A 24036-nucleotide genomic window follows, 5' to 3' on the forward strand; every position below is an offset into this window, starting at 1 on the left:
GACTATCATCGCGTCGACGAGCAGCCAAGAGGTGAGACCCATCTCGTCCATTATTATGATCTCGTCGATCAAACCGTCGACGACGCATCCATCGTCGATGGCTCCTCCGTCGACGAAGACCAAGGCATCGTCGTCGACGACCGGATCTTCCTCGTCGACGACAATAACATCTACGCCGACGATGAACCCCCCGTCGACGGCTGCTCCGCTGACGACCTCCTTGTCGACGGCAAAGACTGCAACTTCGTCGACGGCCTCGTCGACGACCAAAAAGTCATCGTCTACCAAGCCTAAGGTTCTTACGCCGGATTCAGCGGCGCCAACCAAAAAACATCTAGAGGGAGCTAAAGCTGTACAACTGTCGTCGACGGGCTCGTTGACGACGCAACAACCGCTACAATCTACTACCACCTTCAAAGTGGTTTCTACTTCATCTCTCAAGACTGTACCACTTATACAGTTAAGTCCTATTAGGAGTGGATCTCAACCTCCAGAAAAATTGTTTCAATCTGAAGCAGAGGAATCTGGTAATGATTCTGAAGTGGATCACATTTATCAACCAGCAACCAGTCCATCGGAATTACACATTAAGTGTCAGGACTACAGTGACGAGGATGAGGATGCGGATAATACCGTCGAAGATGGGAATGTCCTTTTTCCAATAGATAACTCGCAACAACCAAATTACGAACACTTTACACAGATTCCTCTGTCTATGGTGAAAAACCTGCAACATATGCTGGATGACTACAATCGTAGGTTTCCACCATCGCTGCCTCCTTCCCCAGCACCTCAAGTGCAGCGACCTCAGCCTTCAGCTCCTCACCCTCCGTCTCCAGTGCCTCGACCACAGTCTCCAGCACCTAGGCTTCAAGCTCAGGCGACTGTTGCACCAACGTCTCCTTTGGGTGCTGCTCATGATGCAGATAATGAGACTCAAACTCCTCATAACACTGGAGATAATGACACTGATGATGAGGAAATGCAGGAATGGGACAATTATAGGGCACAGACGCCCTCTACTCCACCAACATCTCCAAGAACTTCGCCACCAGTGGATATCGCGAGTTTCCATAACCTTATGGTTCGTTCAGCGAAGAGGTTCCACTTAACGTTGGAAACACAACAAACGGAATGTTTTTTGTATGATTTTAAGGACTTACCGCAACGCCAAACTCATACCATTCCTATCATGGACCACATATGGGATGAGGGTCTAAAGTTAATGGAACGTCCTAATTCCATTCCAGCCGTTCTACCTAGACTAGACAAAAAATATAAAGCTCCGCCTACTTCGCCTGCTTAGTTTCACAACCTAAGGCAGACTCAGTTATCACTCAGGCGGCACAAAAAAGGTCTCGAAATCCAGCCATACCCCTGACATCCCCGCCGGATCAAGATGGCCGTAAATTGAACTCAATTGGAAAGAAATTTACCACAATGGCAGCGACAATGGTAAGAGCTTCCAACGCTTTAGCCATACTGGGTCGATACGAGCGTCAAATGTGGTCCGAGATCGCTGGTCTACTCCCTCAAATGCCTGACTCCATCCGGGATGAAGCGCAGGCCATCATTCTCGAGGGAGAAAAGATTTCAACGGAAATAATCGACTGTGCCATCGATATAGCCTCTACTGGTTTCCGACAACTGGCGGGTGCTGCAGTTTTGCGACGCCAAGGCTGGCTGAAGTCAACAACCTTCCGTCCGGAAGTTCAATCCAGAGTGCTAGATTTACCCTACGATGGCGAGTCTTTGTTCGGTAAGCACGTTGATGATGCTTTGGAACTTATAAAAAAGGACACGGATACAGCGAAGTCCTTAACAACTCTTCAATATAGAAAGAGGCCATTTCGTGGGGCACGAGGTAGAGGAGGAGGAGGAACCTCTACTTTTCGAGGCACAGGCCAATATCGAGGATACTCTTACGACAACAGACAAAGAGGATCCTATCAGTCCCAAAATCGTTCATCCACCTCCAGACCTTACCAGCGGAAGTCCAACTACAGAGGTGGTGCGAACACCAGCAAAAAACAGTGAGAGGACTGCATCTTGGAGGTCGAATCTCGAAATTCTTCTCCAATTGGTCGAACATTACCAACGACCAATGGGTCTTGGACGTTGTTTCAAAAAAACACACCCTGGAATTGACGAAATTTCCACCCGCTCGCCCGCCTTCGGGCCCACCTTCTCCCCATTTCAAGGAACTGTTGGCCCAGGTGCAGCTTCTGATCAGAAAAGGAGCCATAGAAATGGTACCGCAATGTCAACGCGGCATGGGGTTTTACTCCCGTTTCTTTCTAGTAAAGAAAAAAATCAGAAGAGTGGCGCCCCATCTTAGATCTGAGGGCTCTGAACAAGTTCATCGCATCAAAGACTTTTCAGATGCTTACCCTGCTTCAAATCTTGAATTTCCTCATTCCAGGAGAGTTCTTTTCGACTATAGACCTTCAAGATGCATATTTTCATGTGCCTATTCACCCCAGGCACAGGAAATACCTTTGTTTTACAGTCGGCCAATTTCATTATCAATTCATGGTCCTTCCATTCGGCCTTCGATCGGCACCAAGAGTGTTTACAAAGATTCTAGCCCCGGTGGCCGCCTACCTGCGCTTACAGAGCATCCAGTTTTATCCGTATCTGGACGACTGCCTGATAAAAGCCAGAACTTTCCAACTGACACAAGAACACACACAAGTCTGCATATCCCTGTTCGAAACGTTAGGTTTCTTCATCAATTGCCTAAAGTCACACTTTCACCCTTCTCAACAACGAGATTTTCTAGGAGCCTCGCTCGATTCTCGACTAGGGCAAGTGTTCGTTTCACAGGAACGTCAGAGCCGAATGTTACAGAAAGTTCAGTTCCTGCAATCAAGGCAGTACGTTTCTGTCCGGATGTACAAATCATTCCTCGGCATGGCTTCCTCGTGCATTCAACTGATTCCCAACTGCAGACTGCACATGAGAGTCCTTCAAGAAGAACTAGACAACCAGTGGAAGCAGGTATCAGGGTCGTACGAAGACAAAATCCATCTAACGCCCCGCTTACAAAGAGCTTTGGAGTGGTGGGCTCATCCTCCAAACATAGCAACAGGTCGCTCATTCAAGGACGAACAACCAACACTGACATGGACGACAGACGCCTCCCTAGAGGGTTGGGGGGCCCATCTCGACGGGATGTCCGTGAGAGGCAAGTGGACGGTGTCTCAGCGCACGTGGCACATAAATCGCTTAGAACTTCTGGCGATTTTCTTGGCCTTGAAGTCCTTTCAAAGAGTAGTGCAGGGACAGACATTGCTGGTGAGGACAGACAATACCACCAGCATGCACTACATCAACAAACAGGGCGGCACAAGATCTCTCGTGTTATCACAACTGGCACAGGAGATATGGGACTGGGCTCTCCAACATCAAATACATCTTCAAGCTGTCCATGTCCCAGGTGTGGCCAATGTGCTGGCGGACTCGCTCAGCAGAGCCCTTTCGGACAACCACGAATGGGAACTCAACCAACCAACGTTGGATTACATCTTCCGACAGTGGGGCCGACCACAATTGGATCTCTTTGCAACTGCTCTCAACAGAAAATGTCAAGGGTTTGCGAGCCGGCATCCACACAAGGAGTCGAGCGGGAATGCCTTTTCAATAGACTGGTCGAACGCCTTCAGCTATGCATTCCCTCCACTGCCGCTCATTCCTCGTCTGTTACACAAAATGAGAACCCAACCATGTCGGATAATCCTGATCGCACCCAAATGGCCGAGACGTCCTTGGTTCTCAGATCTCCTTCTATTCTCTCTGACACAACCGATACAGTTGCATCCTCTGCCACATCTTCTCACAATGCATCAAGGTCAAATATGCCATCCGGATCCAGCATACCTTCAACTTCATGCCTGGAACCTGAGTACAATGAATTTGCACACATGAATATCGACAAAGATTGTAGGACAGTGCTAGCAAATGCTCGAGCACAATCTACTGTCAAAACTTACCAGTTGAAGTGGAAGCGTTTCTGCGCTTGGTGCTCCACTAGATCACTAAATCCCATGTGTGCTCAGCCAGAACAAATCTTGCCATTCTTTTTGTCGCTAGCAAAATCAGGACTATCACACTCCACTCTTAAGGTTTTTCTAGCTGCTATCTCTCGTTTCCGCCATGATGGCGTAACATCTTTGTACTCCTCCAGGATCATAAAACAGTTCTTCAAGGGCCTTTTTCGGATGTTCCCTCCAATCCGTCGGCCCCCACCTTCATGGCGACTCAACCTGGTTTTGTCTCAGCTGCTTTTGCCTCCATTCGAGCCCATCCATTCTTCCAATCTGAAATTCCTCACTTGGAAAGTGGCTCTGTTGCTTGCTCTGACCTCTTCCAGACGCGTCAGCGACATTCAAGCCTTTACTATACAGCCACCGTTTTTACAATTCTCCAACGAAGCGGTTACCTTGAGAACAAATCCCAGTTTTATTCCTAAGGTTCCCAGTGACTTCCATCTCAATGAACCTATTGTTCTTAAGACTTTCTTCCCTGCACCTCAATCTGCAGCGGAGCGCTCCTTGCACACTCTGGATGTGAAACGCTGCCTTAAATTTTACATTCAACGCACAGCTGCCTTTAGAAAGACTGATCAATTGTTTGTGGCATATGGCCCAGTGTGCAAAGGACAATCCGTAACTAAACAGACTATCACCAGATGGATATCGTCTGCCATATCCTATTGTCATCAACGGGCTGGCAAGCCCCTTCCTGCTTCTGTTCGAGCTCATTCCACGAGAGCTGTATCGACTTCTGCTGCCCTCTTTGTGGGGGTACCTCTAAGACAAATCTGCAGAGCTGCTACTTGGTCAAGCAGCCATACTTTTACGAAGCACTACTGCCTGCAATCAACAGATACCGCGGATGCGGCAGTAGGTCAAGCGGTGCTGCGGAATCTTTTCCGATAAAGGTGAGCCTCTGTTGCTACCCGCCACCAGTCATAAAGGTATTGTCATGTTTTGGTTTTTTATTGCTTATTAAGTGATATGTTATGCCTAAACTTAATTTGTATCTTCCTTTATGACTAATGTACGGTTTACTGCTTTCTATTCTTATTCAAGCATGTGAATCTATGAAAGACACCCCTAATACTGGAGAAGAACATAAGTTACTTACCTGTAAACTGTGGTTCTCCAGTATTGGTGTCTTTCATAGATTCACATGCGACCCTCCCATCCTCCCCTCAGGGGCTCTCTTCTCCTCAAGCATTTATACTTACTTGTGCTACGAAAATCTGAGGACTTGGGCTTCTGAGGAGAAGGTTCTAGAGGAGGCTACAGCCTGATTGGCTGGAATGTGGACCAACACATAATGACTCCTATAAGTTACTAAAGTGAATTCTCCCTTGGGCTTTTCTATGGGCCTATTCTGTTCTATGGTACTTTTTCAAGCTTACATTTTTATTACGCAATATGTATGTATTTTTTATTTATGATATTTCTCATGTATACATGCATATTTATTACTGCTATTTATGTACCGTGGGACTCCCACTTCGACGACGGGGAATATTCAAGCATGTGAATCTATGAAAGACACCAATACTGGAGAACCACAGTTTACAGGTAAGTAACTTATGTTCTTATGTGGCAATAAAAGGCAAATTATGCAACATAATGGACTTTTTTTTCATAGTATTAATACTAAATCTGCAGATTATGCAGCAAATGATATATTATGTAGCAGATCAACAATTATGCAAAGAGAAAAGCTGTGGCCACAGAATCACATAATTCCAGTAGCACAGAGTATGAGGCTTTAGTTCTTCAAGCTGGTGGGATAGAATTCCAGATCTTAGGTGCACTTCCTGACAAGCATTGATTCCGTGTTTTTTTAATAATGTGGACTTTCAAGTCTGAGAGAGTCTGCACTTTGGAGTTCTCAGCATCCACCTAGATAGGGAATTTGTTTGTCAGGTAGTTTGGTGTGAATTGTGTAGTGCCTTGTGCATAACACAGGCTAGTTTGAATTGACCTCTGGCTTCTTATCCAGCCAGTTGAGTAATCCGAATGGAGGAGATATCCTCATGTATTCTGGGGCTGCAGATTAAGAGCTGCTCTTAAAGGGGCTACATCGATTCCTGGCTTGTTTCAGTAGTCCAGTCTTGAGAGAGATGCCATTGTGCTTTGTTTCGAATAAGGGGTGTTATTTTATGGAGGAGTCCAATTTGGTGGCGAGTATGTTTTGTTAAGACTAGTGTGTGCGTTAAGATTTTAATTCTTAGCTAGGGTGAAGCTCCGTGATTTCGATGCTTCAAAAATGGTGGTTTTGCTTTCAATAATTTATTTCTCTAGTTTATTAAGAGGAAGAAACAACAGTGGAAGGTTCCCAATTTGACAGCACCTAGTCAAGGATTCTCCAGAAAATTATTGTCTTTCGGGCCCACCCCCTAGTACCCGGGGCGGTCTGTGTGCACACTCCACAACACCCACTGTTACAGTGTAGGTTCAAAACATGAACTATGAGAGAATTTGAGAAAAGGTCAAGGTGCACCACTTAAACGTTCTTAGAATCTGTTATCTCTATTAAGGTAAAACAGTAATGATCACAGCAACTAATTCTTATATTCTTGAGGTTTCTTTATTCATATTCAGTTGAAACAGTATACACAGGGTCTACAGCCGACGCGTTTCGTCCTCAAGGGACTTCTTCAGGGCAAGGTGGCAGTTAGTGATGACGTCCCTGGATCTTCTCCCGTTATCAAGGGGTGTATATCTTTGTCCGCGATGTTGCACTATGGTGCAATGGGCATCTATTTACTTTGGTTCTTTTCCAGAGGATCAATTTATCAAAGTGACAGTGTTGGTCTATTCGAATTTGATAAGAGCCAAATTACACCAGTAGTATGATAAGTTTCAATATTCTACATTCAAGCCACATCCCAATGAGGATAATTATTCCAAAAATAATGAACCAGGGTAGAGGGGTAAGAGAAGCTCCGTCTGTCGTCTTCTAGAGCTTTTTCTACTTCATTCCTCTTTTTAGTCGAAGAGTGAATAGTAGTTTTATTCTCAAGACAATCTTAGTCAAATGAATTATCGCATCCCCTGGTTCGTCCGTGGCTCGGTGAGGAAAAGGAAGAGAGACGTCACCCTCCGTCAAGTTGCTGCAGCAACTAGACGGAGGGTGACCCCTCTACCCTGGTTCATTATTTTTGGAATAATTATCCTCATTGGGATGATGCTTGAATGTAGAATATTGAAACTTTTCATACTACTGATGTAATTTGGCTCTTATCAAATTTGAATAGACCAACACTGTCACTTTGAGAAATTGATCCTCTGGAAAAGAACCAAAGTAAATAGATGCCCATTGCACCATAGTGCAACATCGCGGACAAAGATATACACCCCTTGATAACGGGAGAAGATCCAGGGACGTCATCACTAACTGCCACCTTGCCCTGAAGAAGTCCCTTGAGGACGAAACGCGTCGGCTGTAGACCCTGTGTATACGGTTTCAACTGAATTGAATAAAGAAACCTCAAGAATATAAGAATTAGTTGCTGTGATCATTACTGTTTTACCTTAATAGAGATAACAGATTCTAAGAACGTTTAAGTGGTGCACCTTGACCTTTTCTCAAATTTGTTTCTCTAGCCATGATTGTATGGGAATGAACATGTTGAGGGGAAATCAAAAGGAATTCAGTGTCTGAGGGTTATGTTTGAGCTGATGTAGGGTTATCCAGGATTGTATCTTCCTCATCATATTTTGAATCGTGGTGATGTTTTCTGGTGAGGATGCTTTCGGGTACAATTGCATAGCTCCACCAGAGTTTGCCTCTCGAGCCTATCTGAGATGTCCAAAATTGTGTGTTCTGCCTTATTTGGCTCATCATTGGATCCTTGCCCACCACTTATCCGGTGTTCTTGTCTCCCATTCCTCAAGGCACTGCTCATCAAGGCCCTGTGTAACAAATCCATCTCCTTGACCCCAGTTCCGGACGCCTAGAAGCACGCTTTAATCACAAAAAACGATAGTGACCCATATATCCTTGCGAACTGGGTATTGCTAATTAAGCAAAAGAACAATGTTCACAAGGACCTCATTTATATAATTTGATATGTTTTCAGGAAAGAATTAGGTATATCTTGCGTGAATTTAAACACAACCAGAAAAATGAGATAAACCCTCAATACAATTGAGCCTATTACTAGCGTAGCAGTAACCCACATCACGTTTCAGTAAGGATGTGGCCCATTGGAGAGAGATGCCGACTCAGGAGCTGGTGATCTGGGTTGGAGTCTCTGCTCAGCAACCTGTGATTCTGGGCAAATCACTTCATCTCCCAGGGTCCATTGACAGCGCCTGGATACCCTCATGGGTGAGAAGCCACTCTATATAAATCTACTAATTTAATTTGAAAACATTAGGTCCTGGTTATGTAATTCAATCACATTCATAATTTCGAGATTGCATTTGGACGCTGACCTGCAATTGTGGAGAACGCACCAGAGATAGGAGGTCTCAGTTTTGGTGAAGGAGTTTGTTTGGACCTGGATAGAAATTAGGTTTTTAGGATTCATTTTTTTTTTGTTCGAGGGGGGGGGGGAGGTGGTGGTGGTGTCTATTTTCATTGAGATCTTTGGTATCTCAGCTTGATTCTGGAAGGTTGTGGATGCCCTGGGAGAGTACCATCTCTTCAGTAGAGCTGTCCGAGTGCAAGAGGTGCTCTTGTAGTCCCTGGTTACCTATGCTTGTGAAGAATGTAACTGGGGTGGCGTAAAAATGTCATTAGGGTGGAAAAGGGTGAACAGAATTGGAGGTGGGGCACAGTTCTGTGTTGAGAGTGTTATATTGTGTTACACCATTGCTCCCCCACCCCAAGGAGACTGGGGATGGGGTCCCGCCATTTGACCTTCTGTCCTTCCACTGTCGAGCAGAGCCAGGGACTCCATAATCTTTTCCAGACCTCCGTGGAAATGCTTGGTCCCGTCTGCTTGAAAGCACTGAGACGAGTTCGTGGAGAGAATACATGCAAGATGGTTCTTACACCTTATTTAGCAGATTGTCAGTGACTGCAGCATTAGTGCTAAAAGGACAGCTGCTCGTTTCAATGCAAGTACCGTGTTTGGAATTTAGTAGTCTGTAAGATTACGAAGTCCATAAAACACCTGTACCAAGTGGATATTTCATATTTTTATTTTTTATATTGCTGTTTGTTTTAAGCTTCAGGAGTCATGTTGTCGTTTGTCATAATTGCTAGAACTCTCTATTTGACGGAATTTGCTGAAAATATGCATCACTCAATTTCCTTGTGTGTTGTTTTTCTGGCAGTGTTGTTAATCCTGGTCAGTTGGTAAACACATTCCTGATGCTCCGTGTGCAAACGCAGCCCTTTCGGATACTGTTTCTCACGTTTGTTTCATTTTCTGTGTTGCAGGAGACCAAGCGGGAGTTGAGCAGCATGAGCGCCAATGGCAGCCAGGGGGTGATCACCACCCCTCCCCCTCCCAGCATGCCCCACAAAGAGCGGTACTTCGACCGCATCGACGAGAATGATCCCGAGTACGTCCGTGAGAGAAATATGTCCCCAGACCTCCGGCAAGACTTCAACATGATGGAGCAAAAGAAGAGGGTCACGCAGATCCTGCAGAGCCCGGTGAGTAAGGCCCGTTTACGACAGGTGTAGACCCTTCTTGCACGCCTCCCTCCTAGTGACCAAAACGGGTGATGTGCAGGAAACATTAGCATTGTTTAAAAGAGAATTGAAGTCTGAAGAACATTACGGCTTTATTGATGATTGAAAGTTTACTATTACATTGTACAGAATTCTTATTTCTGAATTCCAAACCTTAATAATGTATCCAGAGCAACCTGTTGCCAATTTGTGTTCCAGTACATACTGCAATACCTTTCTAAAGTGGATTTTATGATGAGGCACACTTTAAACACTAAGTAGCTATAGACAAACTCAATTAAAAACAAGCCTTGGCATAGCCAATAGGTCTCGCCTTTGGGACCTTATAAGTGTTTAGCCCTGCAACAGTCAGTGTTGCAGTAAGGATATTGTGCTGCATAACTTAATACTTAAAAGGTCCCAAAGGCGAGACCTATCGGCTTTGCCAAGAATACACTGGGAATACACTCCTGGTGGACTGTAGAACTGGCTGTTTGCGCCTTATAGATATTAAGATGTAATTATATGTGCAGTAAACAATACAGGCTGCAGAGAATCCAAATGAAAAGACGAGTGCATGGTCCTTGTTCAAGAGAGGCATTCTGGGTAATTCCCCACCCAAAGCATACAACACGTGGACATAAAAATACACACCCTCATTGGCAAAGACCATGTTCATGGCAATGTGTCTTCCTACATTAACTAAATGTGTTCTCCAGGTCCATATGACTGACCAATAAAGGATTTTCCTCTGCGCTTTAAATGAAAAAATAAAAGTGCAGGAAAAATAGAAGTGCTTGTTCCTGAGAAGTGCCGCTACTCTCCAATTAAAAGTATTACGTTTCTCTCGAAGTGCAGGTACTCTCCCTCTCAAAATAAAACAAAGTGCAGGTGCACAGTACCGTACAGTACCAGCCCATTTAAAGCACCGTCTTTAAAGCATCAGTGCTGATTTTGAGTTAGCGGGGAGTGAGTGTCCCTTATTATGGATTTTCTTCCCTTTTCACTGTTAGTTTACTGTGCCAGGGCCTCGTTGTAAGCGTTTGTTTTACTTCGTTGTTTTTCTTTGAAATATACAATGTTCCGGTTCACGTAGGTTGAATGCTTAGGCTGCCGACTTTGGGTACCACATTTCTCACACCCAAAAACGGTGTCCGGATGGGCCGAGCCAGTGTGTGGCGAGCACCAGGGTTGGATTGGGATTAAAAATCGGCCCGGGCACGCATAAAAAAAATCGGCCCACATTTGCATAATGCCTTCCCTCAAATCACTGCTTCAGCGTAATTTTACATAAAAAAGGGGGCGGGGCTAAAAAAAATAAATATGCACGCAACAGTTTACACTAGTGAAAAACACCTGAAAACAAGTGAGGCCACTTCTGCTCAGGCCCCCTGCCCTGCTCAGTATGCCTACATTAATGGGAGGCCCAGCGAAAGAAAAGGGGTGACACCTCTACCTGTTGCTGCTATACGGGAGGTCATGAGTGCCCATCTCCCTCCAGAAAGGCCACTTAGACACCCACTGGACCGTTGGCGGTATAGTCGAACAACAGACACCGCCCAAATCGGCCCCCAGGCGACTCAAAAGCAGCCCTCAGGTGGAACTCGGAGCCCGGCCCCTCGGGCATTGCCCGAATGCCCATGTTACCAATCCGACGCTGGCGAGCACCTTGGAACGACTAGAAGTTCTGGGAAAAGGAGAGAAAATAGTTGGTAATGTGGCATTATCTTTTCACTCGGGCTCACACCACAGGGATGTTGTGAAAATGTCTGGGTGAGCTGATGTCCCTTCCCCTACAGAGGTGCGTAAATGGCTCGAATGAAGCATATTTAGAGAAAAAGGAGGGGTGGGCCAACTAGAAACATTGGTCATTACCAATGGAAAGCCTGGCGGGTTGGGGTATTCTTTATTTGACTTGCACCCTACCAAAAACCGTCTGGAATAACAAACATTCATGTGCACAGAAATCTCATGATAGCCTATATAGTTGTTATAATTGTTTTTTTTGCGAGCAGACTGATTTAGTTGCAGCATAAACGTTGGTGATGTCAAGAAGCTTGTCCGGGGCGAGAAAGGGAGAATGGGTGGCGCGATTGGGGAAGCAGGGAAAGAGTGAGGCTAGGCACAGACAAATGGGGCTACAGAGAGGACAAGTAGATGAGACAGAGAGGAGAGACTAGCAGAGTCTCTGGCAGTTTAGATGACTAGATTCTGTTTTTGTTAAAAGGAAGAAAGCCGAGGGAGCTGAGAGACGAGAATAAAGAGCGAAAGAGATTGGGTGGAGTAATACTGCAATCAGCTGATAAACTTGTTTTTATTACTATATGCCAATCAATGTTTGTGGCTCTGAGTTTGCGCGTGCATGCGCATGTTTTCGAACCTCGTTGGTGGGCACACGAATACAATAAATGGTGCCTTTTTTCAATTTCAGTACCCACCCCCTCTTGCCTAATTTTTTCAACCAGTTACTATCACCTGGCATCCATTATGTGCAACGGTGCATTGTCACAGGAAAGTTCCGTATTGGTCCAAACACAAATAGTAGTGGTAAGGGGGACGACCCCACTTTTATCTCGATGAGATCATTTAATAAAGGACTCGCACTTGAATGGCTCCATTGAATACATTGATGAAATCCCAGACCACGACCCCCCGAGCTCAGAGGTCACGTGAATTAAGAAGGGCGTGTGGGGCAACCTGTGTCACTGGAGCAGCCTGTAGCTGGATTCCCAGCTACCTCTGGATGGGCTCTGAGCCTGGGCTGACACAAAGCGGGGTGTAAGCATGCTCTCTGTGTACCTAAACAGGTAATGTGCACCCGCCCCCTCCCCCTTCTTGACACAACACACTGAGACAAATCACTCTTAATTGAGGGAGCGGGCGGAGGGGAGGGGCGAGGGGTCATCTATTGTGCTTAAAGTGCAAATGGTCAGCACACAAGGCGTCACTCCCTGCGCTCCTGATGGAGAAAAGGTACCACAGGAAAAAAAGATTTCTTAAAAAATCTCCAACGCAGTACCTTAGCAGAGGAGTAAGGCGACAATTGTAATATAAATGCAACATTCACACGTCCATTACAAAATACGTTTTGTTGTCTGCTGTTACATTTTTAAAGCAACAAAACTAGAAGTTATACCAAACTTCAAACACAGGCACTGCAAACTGGTTTGTGAACATTGCAAATATTAGGAAATATAAGAGAAAAACAATTTTACGTAAGGGTTGAAAGATTACTGATTTAGATCTCATTTGGCTGTTTGCAAATGTTTTACATATAACTCAGGTGAGGCGTGCACTGCAAAGAAAATAAACAACATTCTACTGCTGAGAAAACAAGCACTGAAACACAAGCGCAGCCCCGAAAGTTAATTAGCCCGCGAGTTGTGCGAGGGCGTGCGCGCTTGGGAGAGCCGTCTGCTCTTTTTGAAAGAACATACTCGTGGCGCGCCGCTGCACACTCCCGCAAGGCGTATGCCGCCACAAGCACAAGTATGTGCATTGTAAAAGGAGCTGCACGACGGCTAAAGGTCTCCTATGCAGTGCATGCGCACAGCGTAGGCGAGACCTAAAAAAAGCAATGGCATGTGTGATTTCTATGTACACCCTAGTGGTGAGCACTTTATACATGCAATGGTATTAACACTTGCTCTCAGCACTGCAAACTATAGATGGACTCTGCATCACCATGGACGTCTACCAATAGCAGAGCTAATGCAAGGTTGCAGTTTGCATATGTGAAGACACACGGAGTAAAGTGGCAGCTCCGATTGAAAGTGATCCATATTCCACCCACTTCTTTCTCTTCCTCCTCTCTCACAGAAACGACTGAACTTGATCTGCAGTACCAGATAAAGGCACACTTGCCGACTATACTACCTGTTTCTAAAGAGCGCTTGTTACGCATGCAGTCTTAAAATGTACACAAAATAGTGGCACTTCATCAAAATTATTCGAACGGGGCTACGTAACTGCAATCCACTCCCAGTGTCACTATGGACATTAATTCACTAAAATGCCAGGGGTAGCAGAAGTGACATTGCACTCCGTTTGACCTTTACTTTGACATGCACACAAATGCTTACATATACTAACACATTCCCACCCACTCATGCACATAAACGCATGCTCACCCACAAGCATGCATACAACAGACATTTAACAGCATTTTCTTTTTTTACTTATCATAGCTTCCAGATAGGGTCATTTTTCAGCTAATGTACTCCCATTTTTTATTAAAAACAATGAATAATATTCACTATTTGTATAATTAAATAAACAAGCGTCCATTAGGAAGAGCTGCCCCTGTGTTCAAGGCATTGATTTTGCCACTCTGAGGCAAGGGGTTGCAAGAGCAGTGCCAGGGTTAGCAAGGGACAAGCCAGGAGTCACAGCTGTGGCCCCTGGCGACCCTTAAATGACGTCCATGAGAGTCACGCCACGTATGATTGTTCAAGCAATCCAGGGAAGCTTGCAAACCAGTGTAACTGCTGCTCTGCCTAACAAATGCTGAAAACAAAGAAGGCTGCTGCTCTGCGTAACAAACGCAGCAGCATCCCATATACATTATAGATGTGTCTGCGTTGTGAGGGAGACAGGTGTGACTTTAAAAGTTGTATTTTTTTCAAATTCTCAAGTATCTCAGTGTTGTTCTGTAAGGATTCATCTTTTAGGCATTAAGATTAGAAATGAACATAGTCCAATAATTGATATTTCAGTAGTAGATAAAATTATAGATTAGGCAGAGTAATAGTAGTTCTAGTTATAATGCAATAAGCATGTTTCATAAAGGAAATTCTCTAATCTAGAGTTAGTTGGAGTAATGAGTGAAAGATACCCAATAAATAATTCTGATGAGAGAACCAATGCACAAGCATAAAACCTTTGCATATCAAACTGGAAAATTTCTCAGTCATAAATCCACTGACATAAAGGAAATAGGCTTAAATAGCCTCTCATGTAGAGAACGCTAAGAAACTGAGATGAGCCTCTAGTCAAGGTGTCGGAAATGAATCCGTAATCTCCGCTAGCTACTGTAGGAACACACACAAATATAAACACACTAATCTATGTTGCAATATTATTTTCTCTTTTCTTCTGAATCCTCCAATAGAATTTCAGCAAATTCATGGGAATAAGTAATTTCCCCATTTTCTTATAAGGGCACAATAGGTTATCGGACATTAAACCATGAAAAGTTACATTGTTGATATTTTGCGTTCCAACCTTTTCTTCCCATGAATCACCCTTTCGGTCGCCTCCTCCCCTCCCAGGTGAACTCACTAAAGGTTGTCTAATACAAAACAAAAGTTTAGTCACTAGCTAGCAGGCTTCTGGTAAAATATAACCTATGTAAGAAAAACATTGTGCGCAAACAACTATTCGATGTGGAAAACAGGCTATTTAGTGTTAATACATTATTTTTTTAGTTAACTTGGCATTTACAAGCTAACTTAAAGCAGCACTTTTATTTATTTGCTAGCCTATAATATTTAAGTATGATTAAGGCTGCACATTTTGCATTGAGCATATGTTTTATTTGAATGTAAACTTAGTATATTATTGATAAGAACATTGTGTCCAAGTGAAATTTGTGTCAACGGATTCAGGGCTTGCGGCTCTAACCTAAGTTTTGAATTTAACATAATTCAGACATTGCCCATCAAATGATTTATCCAAAACTCAGGCTCAGTAATTGAATCTTTTTAGTTGGATGTAAACACTGTATTTGGAGATTCATAATATATACATAAAGGGTATTTGCGGGGCATAATTTGTAAAAGCACCAAGTAGTCTCCTCTCCAAGGATGTTTGAGACTGCAATAATAATAGAAAGCATAAAGGCATTAACCCCTTGTATGCTGATGACTGAACCGCTCCGTCATCAGCTGCGGTGGCGCTGTGCTGATGACGGAGCGGTTCCGTCATGGTCCGCTCGCTGCTCATGCGCGGCGCGAATTCCGCGCCTGCGCTGAGCGTCCTATTGAGCGGGGCGGGCCGTGACGGAACCGCTCCGTCATAAGCACAGCGCCACCGACGCTGGTGACGGAGCGGTTCCGTCACCAGCATGCGGCCGCCGCGTGGCCGCCCCGCCCCCTTAGCACTGCGGCGGAATAGCCGCCGCAGTGAAGGGGTTAAAGAAGCCAGGATGTAAATGAAACTGATGCATGCAATATTCCTGTCCTGGTTAATGACCCTTTATATGTTCAGTGTTGTGGGTATTTTAAATGCACCGTCTTAGTGCATTGTAAACTAACACAGCAGTAAAAGTGTACTTTAACACGTACCCTAGCTCTAAGGAGTCTTAGCTGTTAATTGTAAACAAATACCTGTTGCATTCTTGTGACCAATATAGCAGCACAGACACGTAGTTAGTATATGGCTACCTGGCACATTAAACTTGTATTGGGCTCTTGAACTGTGGTTTTGGTACTGCTAGCCAAAGTATAAGGGTGGGTTAATAGGGTGACCTGATAGCTGCGTGTCGTTGGGACAAGGGGTGGGTCTAATTTGCGTAATTACATGTAGCGGAATCGCATGAAATTACTGAAAAATTCCACAAAATTATGCAAGAAGAGTAATTTTATGATCTGATAGAGGCGTCTAGTTGCAGATTCAGTACCTTATAGTATTTCCCAGGTATCAGACTGGATCTGTACATTTTTTAGCAGTACCCCTGTAGACCGGTAGGTGGCGTTCGGTGCCGTGTCATCCACGGCGGAAGTGTTGTGCATGATGCCTTTGAGAGTCACCCCATCGCGCTCACTTCAGTTCTTTTCTTTCCGCGCCAGACAGTGCAGATCTGTGAAGAGCTACCCCTAGTCAATTTTTAACTGACCTTTTTTGACTTGGGTCAACACCTTTTTAAGAATGGTATGCTAGGGATGTCCCGAAATAAACCAGCTGGTTTCAAGCCATGTGGTGCCAGTCACAGGACAACGTCTATAACAACCCACACTTGGTTTGTCTTTGGTGCTTGAAGGTGGACCACGACTCCAAGATCTGCGAGGACTGCCTCGCTATGCACTTGAAGACGTTAATCGAGCGTTCCCTCAAGCTCCTCACTGCCGGACTTCAGACGACCCTGTGGTTCTCCCAATCCCGGTCATTTGAAAGGTCCCAGGACTATTCCTGGATCCGCTACGGACCGTCGGCTAGTCAGTCTTACCGAAAGAAGTCAAAGAGGACTTCGACTTCACCGTATCTGTCCAAGTCCATGGACGAGGTGCAGGATATTGGCACTCTAGGCCTAGCTCTTCTGTGGAGCCCATGCAAGGGTTTGCCTCGCACATTCCTGAATTTTACGGAGCCGAAGCAACCCCCACCCAACTAAGAGTTCTATGAGGGTCCAACAGGATCTCCAGCACCGACCGGGGCCTGTCCGATTAGGAGCCAATGGCTTTTTCTTTTGACCGTCCTGGAGAGGATGATGAATGGGAGAGGTCAGATGACGCTTATGGATTTCAGCATCCCCTAGATGACACTGAGGACAAACGGTATAAGGAACAGAGATGCCAGCGATTTGGACACCTCACCAGATGCTGGCTTGAGGAGGGTGCCTCATTTGCTGTGGTTGTGCAGAGGGCGGCTGAGGTCTTGGACCTTACGCTGCCCTCTGTGGCTGGCAAGAGGAAAGTGTTTATGGAGGTGCTTAGCTGGGAGTTTTCCCCCAACAAACCCTTATTCTCATTCAATGAAGCCCTTGCAGACATTCCTCCTTAGGGTCTGGCCCAACCCGTGCACGGGGGCTCCTGTGCAAAGGACAATTGCCCGCCGCCATTGCACCCTTCCTGGGAATTCGTTTCTTCTCCGTGCATCCCACTCTGGGGAGCTTGGTGGTCCAAGCCTCCACTTCCCAAGCCCATCCTGGCACGTTCCCTACCACTCCACCAGATTGGGAATCCAAGGGGCTGAACACATTTGGGAAGAGGATGGTCTCTTCCACCAGTGTAGCTCTGCGGTCAGTGAAAACTGCATGCCTCTTGGACCAATAGACCCTTATGATCTGGTATTTGGCTGTGCAAGTGCTGCCCATGTTCTTGGAGGTGGCTCAAGCGAAACTCTCCCAAGCTATTGCTGACAGGAGAGATTTGGCAAAGTTCACCATCAGATGTGATATGGACACAAAAGACTTGCTGGACAGAGCGATTTCATCATCATCACCCTTAAGCACCACGTCTAGTGAGTACCGCTGACTATTCAGAGGATGTCCAAGCCTTACTCATGGACATGCTCATTGATAGCGCTCGCATTTTTTGTAAGAAGATAGACTTCGTGCTGGAGTGTTAAAGGATAGAGCTACGGCCTGGTCCATGGGCCTATCCTTGACCCCTCGCCAGCCCCAGTCAGCCTTCGCCCCTTTTGTGACTACAGAAAGTGTTTCCAACCAAGTTCATTCCCTCCCAGCCACCAAGGCCAACAGGCTTCCCAAACTTTTTGTGGTAGAGTGCGTGGTTTCCACAGACCAAAGGAGGCCACCAGCCAGAGGTCAGCCAGCCAGTCCACCACTCATCTGACAGCCACAGCCTCCAAACCCTTTTATTTTGCCTTCATACCTCCACAGTCATCCAGTTGGGGGAGGAAGGGGGGCAAGATACACTTTCACCTGCACCACTGGCAGTCGATCACATCCGTCAAGTGGGTTTTACAGATAGTCCAAAGGGGCTACTCTATCCCCTTTCTGGACACCCCATTACCCATGCTCTTGCGACCGCCTGACGGAGGATAGTCTCTCCCTACTCCATCAGGAAGTGTTGGCTCTCTTAGCCAAGAGATCCATCAAGAGGGTGCCGGCATCAGAATTAGGTCATGATTTCTATTCCACTACTTTCTGATGCTCCAGAAGGACAGAGAACTTGTTTGTTCCTATCCTAAACTTGTGCCTTTTCAGCTTCTTCCTGAAAAAGTTCAAAATGCTCACATTAGCTCAAGACCTGTCTACCCTGGAGACTGGATGGTAGTGTTGGTCTTCCAGGACTCCTACTTCCACATGACCACAGGCGTTACCTGCAGCTCACAGTGAACCAAGATCACTTTTAGTTTGTTGTGCTCTCCTTTGGCCTCACCGGTGCAGCTCAGGTGTCCATCAAGTTGATGGCGGTGGTTGCAGCATACGTGCAGAGGTAAAGGGTTCCAATCTTCACCTTCCTCAACGATTGGCTGTGTAAGGCGGGCTCGCCCCAGTAGGTCGTCTGCCCACCTCCAGACCACGGCAGACCTCCTGCACTCGCTGGGTTTCACGATCAGCATGCCAATGTCACACTGGAATCTGTCTCAGATGCTCCCTTTCATCATGGTTGGTCTGGATACTGCAGGTTCAGATCTATCTGCCCGAGCAGCAACTCCTGGGTATTCAAGTTCTGATTCAGATGTTTCAGCCTTCTGGATTTCTCCAAGACTGAGCTGTTTGGCCTCATGGGCACCTGCATCCCATTAGTGACACATGTCCATTGGCATATGCAGGCTGTGCAGTGGTACCTGACTTTTCAGTGGGCACATCATCAGGGAATCACTCAGATATCATCCAGATCTCAGAGGGAACTACAAAAGACCTGCTGTGATGGCTGACGAACTGCGATTGAGTCAGTGGTAGACCCCTCCCCAACTAGAGTTGGCTGTAGTGATGGACCCCTCACTTCTGGGCTGAGGCAACCATCTGGGAGATGTGGAGCTCAACTGACTCAAAGGAAAGCTGGTGTTCACTGACAACACCACCACCATGTGATACTGCAACAAAAACAGAGCGGGCTGTGGTCTTGGACCCTTTGTCAAGAGGCCCTGTATCTCTGGACATGGTTGGAACGTCAGGGCATTTCCCTGGTGGTTTAATATCTGGCGAGCTCTCTGAACACCAGGTAAGACTAACTCAGCTGCCGATGCCTAGCGGATCACAAATTTCACCTCCATCCAGAGGTGGTGCAGGGTCAATTTCTAGAGTGGGGAGATCCTTTGTTAGATTTGTTCACCACCACCAAGAACACAATATCAGCAGTTCTGACTCTGAGACCCTTTTCACCTCGAGTACATCTCCGGCTTGTTGTTGCGCCTTTCTGCCAATACCACTCCAGCCTACAGTTCTCAAGAAGATCAGAAACAACCTTGTCCAAGGCATTTTTATGACTCTGGATTAGGCACAGAGGGTCTAGTATTCTTAGCTATTGAGCATTGCCATTGGTCCTCCGGTCAGGCTGCATCTTTGGGAGGATCCTCTGTCACTGCAACAAGGGAGGGTCCTGTACCGAGATTTAGTGGCGACAGTTGGTGGCTTTTGATCTTCCTCCCAATGTCTGCAATGTTATTCGGGCATCGAGGAGTCTTTCCAACAATATGGTATACGTCTGCAGTTGGAACAAATTTCTGGCACGGTGGGCATCCAAGAACATCGACCCTCTCTGCACCCCTTTGTCGGGTTTTACTATTTGTTCTATATTTGGCCCAGCAGGGCTCGTCTCTGGGCACAGTTTAGGGCTGTTTATTAACTTTTTTTGCAGTTACTGGACCAACCTCCTGCGTTCAAGTCAACTTTTTTGCCTAGGTTTCTTAAAGTTCTTTAATGTATGTTTCGTCCCAGGCAATTCATCATGAGACTAAATCTGATTCTGACTTTTTTGATGTACTCTCCTTTCGAGCCGCTTTACAACTGTACATTCCTTTTGCTAACCATCCAAATAGCTTTTTTAGCTGCTATAATATTGGCCAGGAGGGTCAGCGAACTGTAGGCTCTCTGTGCGCCCTCCTTATACTATCTTATACCCAGACAAGCTGGTTCGTCAAACTTGTGCCTCTTTCCTTCTGAAAGTTGTGACTCCCTTCCTTGTAGGCCAAAATATCACCTTTCCTACCTTTTTTACTCCACCTCATCCTTCTCATGAAGAGTAGAGACTCCTCTCCTGGACCCAAAAAGAGCGTTGTCATCATGCTTCGACTGCGCAAAAGAGTTCAGGGTGGACGATCAACTCTTCATAGGATATGTAGGAACCAAGAAAGGGAAGGCCGTTCAAAAACAGACCATCTCACAATGGATAGTGTTCTGCATAAAGATCTGCAATGCATTGGCCAAAAAGCACAGCCCCTTGAGTGCTATATTATAGCCTTATAGTCTGCCGTAGCGGGCTATACGGCTATTAAAGGCTCGCTGAATCGTTAAAGGCCCTAGCCGAAGGCAAGTGACTTTAACGAGACAAGAAACTGGTCCGCATGCGGCAGTGGTGCCTATATAGGTACCATGCACGTCCCTTCTGGCACGGACTATGCTGATGTGGAGCCAAATGACGCAACCTATCGACACACAGGGGTACTTACTGGTTGAAAATATCAGACTTCAGTCTGACCCTTGGGGAAGATTCTATGGTAAAGATTCTACGGCTAAGTTGTCTCTACCTCATAAAGCGTTACCACAGGTAAGCATCTTGTTCTTTAGTACTATTTTCTTAGTGCAATAATGCCCCCTCACTTCCCAACTTTGGTGCGAGTATGCATTTTGCTCTAAGAAATAGCACTACATTTAACAGAAATGATTATTGCGAGTAAGCAGCCGCTTGCTCTCACTAAATGTGCATTTGGGGTGGATTTCCACACAAATTACTCCCAGCATTTAAAGCTAGATTCTTAGCGCAAAATGCACTCTTACACCCTAAATGGATGCACTGGTGCGTTTTGTGCTAACAAAAAATAGCACTAAATGCAATAACACATGAATAGCGAGAGCGACCTCTCCTTGCCCTTCCTAAATGTGCGCTCTAGGTTGGACTTTTTCCTCACGAATTAGCTGGCGTTATCGGTATTTCTGCTAAAGAGTAACACAGAATTACCGAATTACACCCAGTCGTAATTGGGACACCATTTTTCTACTCCTGGACTCTGCTTTTACATATCATTGTTATCAGGTGTGTAGATGAAACTGACTCATTTAATATATGAACCAAGAATACAATTCCCAGAATGCACTGACCAGCAAAAGCAAATTCCAGGAATGGATAAGTGGAGTTCCAGTGAGGGAGCCACCTGGTCACCCTGTGGATGAAAGAACGGTAGAATAACAGTAGACTTCACTTTGGAGTGAGTACAGATAGGCCGCTGCTGTCTGTCCCATGCACCCCCGGTGTCAGCACCTGCTCTTTGCTGGTGTGTGTGTGTGTTTCTCCCTCTTCCATGTTTGTTTGGTTTGTGTTGAGGTCGCTCTGAATGACTCGAGCCGCTTGTCGCATGAAACGCGTGCTGAGGGATCTGGTGTGTAGTTGTATCTTCCTCCCAGGAGTCCCTCCTCCCCGAGGTGGAGTCTTATCTGAAGGGGACAGCCCGCAGGGCTTGTGGCATTTCTGTTCGATGCAAAGACGCGCCTTTTGAAGGTAAGCAGTAACTGAACTAGAAGTGGGATGAATGGAGAGCGTAGACTTTCAATGTATGCAAGAGGGCAGCGAGCATTTCCTGAAGGAGAGAAGCAGCAACGCCTTGCTTTGTGCTCTGCTATTCGCTGAGAGCAGCAGACCGGGCTATTATTGTGACAAATATGAGCCATAAACGGTCGCCGTGCTCGTGCTGAATGCTTCACTGCCTTACTGCCGTCAGTGCACGCGGAGAGTTAACCACAGGAAGGGTGGAGTACGCGAAACTCGTGCACGGCTGTCAGACTGTTTATGTCCAAGTATAAAGATACTGGTTTCTGAAGGGAAGTTCTGGCAAAAGCACAGAGGTCGCAGTGAGGGGTAAGCGGTATCTCGGTGTGTACGAGTTGTGAGCTGTATCTGTTGTGTGCAAAGCATGAAATGGCTGCTTCGATGGCTGCAGGCGTAGAATATTCTCAATTCACAATTTGACTCGTCACTTGCTAATCTTGCTCTTTTTAAATGGAAAATGAAGCTACGATTTGCAGACAGTCGAAAATTGCTATCTGAATATTTATTTTAATATTTCGCTGTACAAAAATGGCTGTATATGAACAGCAGTTTAACTTTGACATATATTATCCCTGCCGAAAATTGCTGCGATTAGTAGACTCTTGCCGTAAGGTCCGGCACGGGGATCTTGGGACTGCCAATGTGAATGTATGGAGCCTCTTGCCTGACCTTGGCAATAACGGTATAAGGTCCCTCTTTTCTCAGAGTAGTGGGCTGCACCAGTGTTCATGATGTTTATTTTGAACGCATTTCCCAGTTACTTTGTTGTCTTCGGTCACGTAGTCCAAGGTGAATGGTGTATTCCTTTCTCTGGAGTATATAGATACCTTCATCTGCGAATATATGCCGACAAACATGTCTTTTAGTAAAATCAATCTAATGTACTTGTAATTATTACCAGGCAGCTTTCCTTAGTAATTGCCGAGCAGTTGGTGTTTGGGTTATCAGAACTATCTTCAATAGTGACCCTACTGACTGGCCTGAAGCATTCTAATATAAACAGACAACCCAGCTTGATTTGACTGTATGCTTGCGCTGACAGTGTTGCATACTCCTTGTGTGCGTTTATACCTTTCATTTATCCTTATGTTTCTTATTTGCTTTATAAGTTTCCTGTGTTGTGGAGGTGGGTGGGGAGTGGGTCGGTAATCCCCTCCCACCGCCATGCTGCTAGCACCCTTAACCACCACAAACTACCCCTTCCGCCCCAACCTCCCGCAGACCCTGGAGAAAACATTCCCATGGGCTGCTCTTCCGCCTCTCATGGCTTGACCAGAAAGAGCACATTACTTAGCAATAATATTATATTGGTTCAGTTTAAGAGCCAAGCAAATTAAACTGAGAAGTACATAACTTGGCCTGATGCCCCATCACATCAATTCATGCCAAAACTCCACACTCTGAACACATGTCTCCAATCAGGTGAAAAGTTATACAATTCTTTATTATATCCATACATTATTACAGTAAAATAGATGGTGGGATGGTGAGGGGAGGAGCAAGGGGATGGCAGTGTAATCCTTATACAGTTCCATGTGGACATAACATCCTCAGAGACAATCTATCCTTCACTCCTCTTCAGCCCTGTCAAGCGCCCAGCCTTCCCATGTTTTGACGAAGTTTTTGGGGGTTCCTCTGCCCCTACATATTCTCTTTTCCATTATCATGCATTTGTCTATTTTCTTCTCTCATTCCAGCACCTGGGACACCTCCACACTCTGCCACATCTGGCAATATTCCAGTTTGCAACCACAAATCCCAAGTTTATCAGTATCTTTTTATAACTCGTTGCATGTGTATTCCCCACACACAGACCCTAATACAAAAGAGGCTTCCATCTTAAACGCAATGTCCGTGGCATCTTCCAGTCTTTTTGCCGCTGCCCTCCAATAGTTGTGAATTTTGTGACAGTCCCATGTAATATGCATGATTGCAAACGTCCGTCTACTTACTCATATACATCTTTTGTCTATAGCTGTTTAATTTGTGT

The 24036-nt window shown here is 45.6% G+C and overlaps 1 protein-coding gene across 10 annotated transcripts in view; it reads left to right on the forward strand.

Annotated features, from left to right (window-relative positions):
- ADD3 (adducin 3) overlaps nt 1-24036 on the forward strand; it is a 462930-nt gene that overhangs the window by 237709 nt on the left and 201185 nt on the right. For 6 of the 10 annotated variants that reach the window (XM_086922758.1, XM_086922761.1, XM_086922760.1 and 3 more), the window contains one exon: nt 9418-9636. In XM_086922758.1, coding sequence (XP_086778884.1) covers nt 9442-9636 — 195 coding nt within the window. In that variant the 5' untranslated portion in view covers nt 9418-9441. Of the gene's footprint in view, nt 1-9417; nt 9637-22207; nt 22356-24036 lie in introns of those variants that run through there. The other 4 variants (XM_086922766.1, XM_086922767.1, XM_086922764.1 and 1 more) reach the window with 3 other exon arrangements.

Source organism: Lissotriton vulgaris, chromosome 5 (assembly GCF_964263255.1).
Source record: "Lissotriton vulgaris chromosome 5, aLisVul1.2, whole genome shotgun sequence".
NCBI classification, from domain to species: Eukaryota; Metazoa; Chordata; class Amphibia; order Caudata; family Salamandridae; genus Lissotriton; species Lissotriton vulgaris.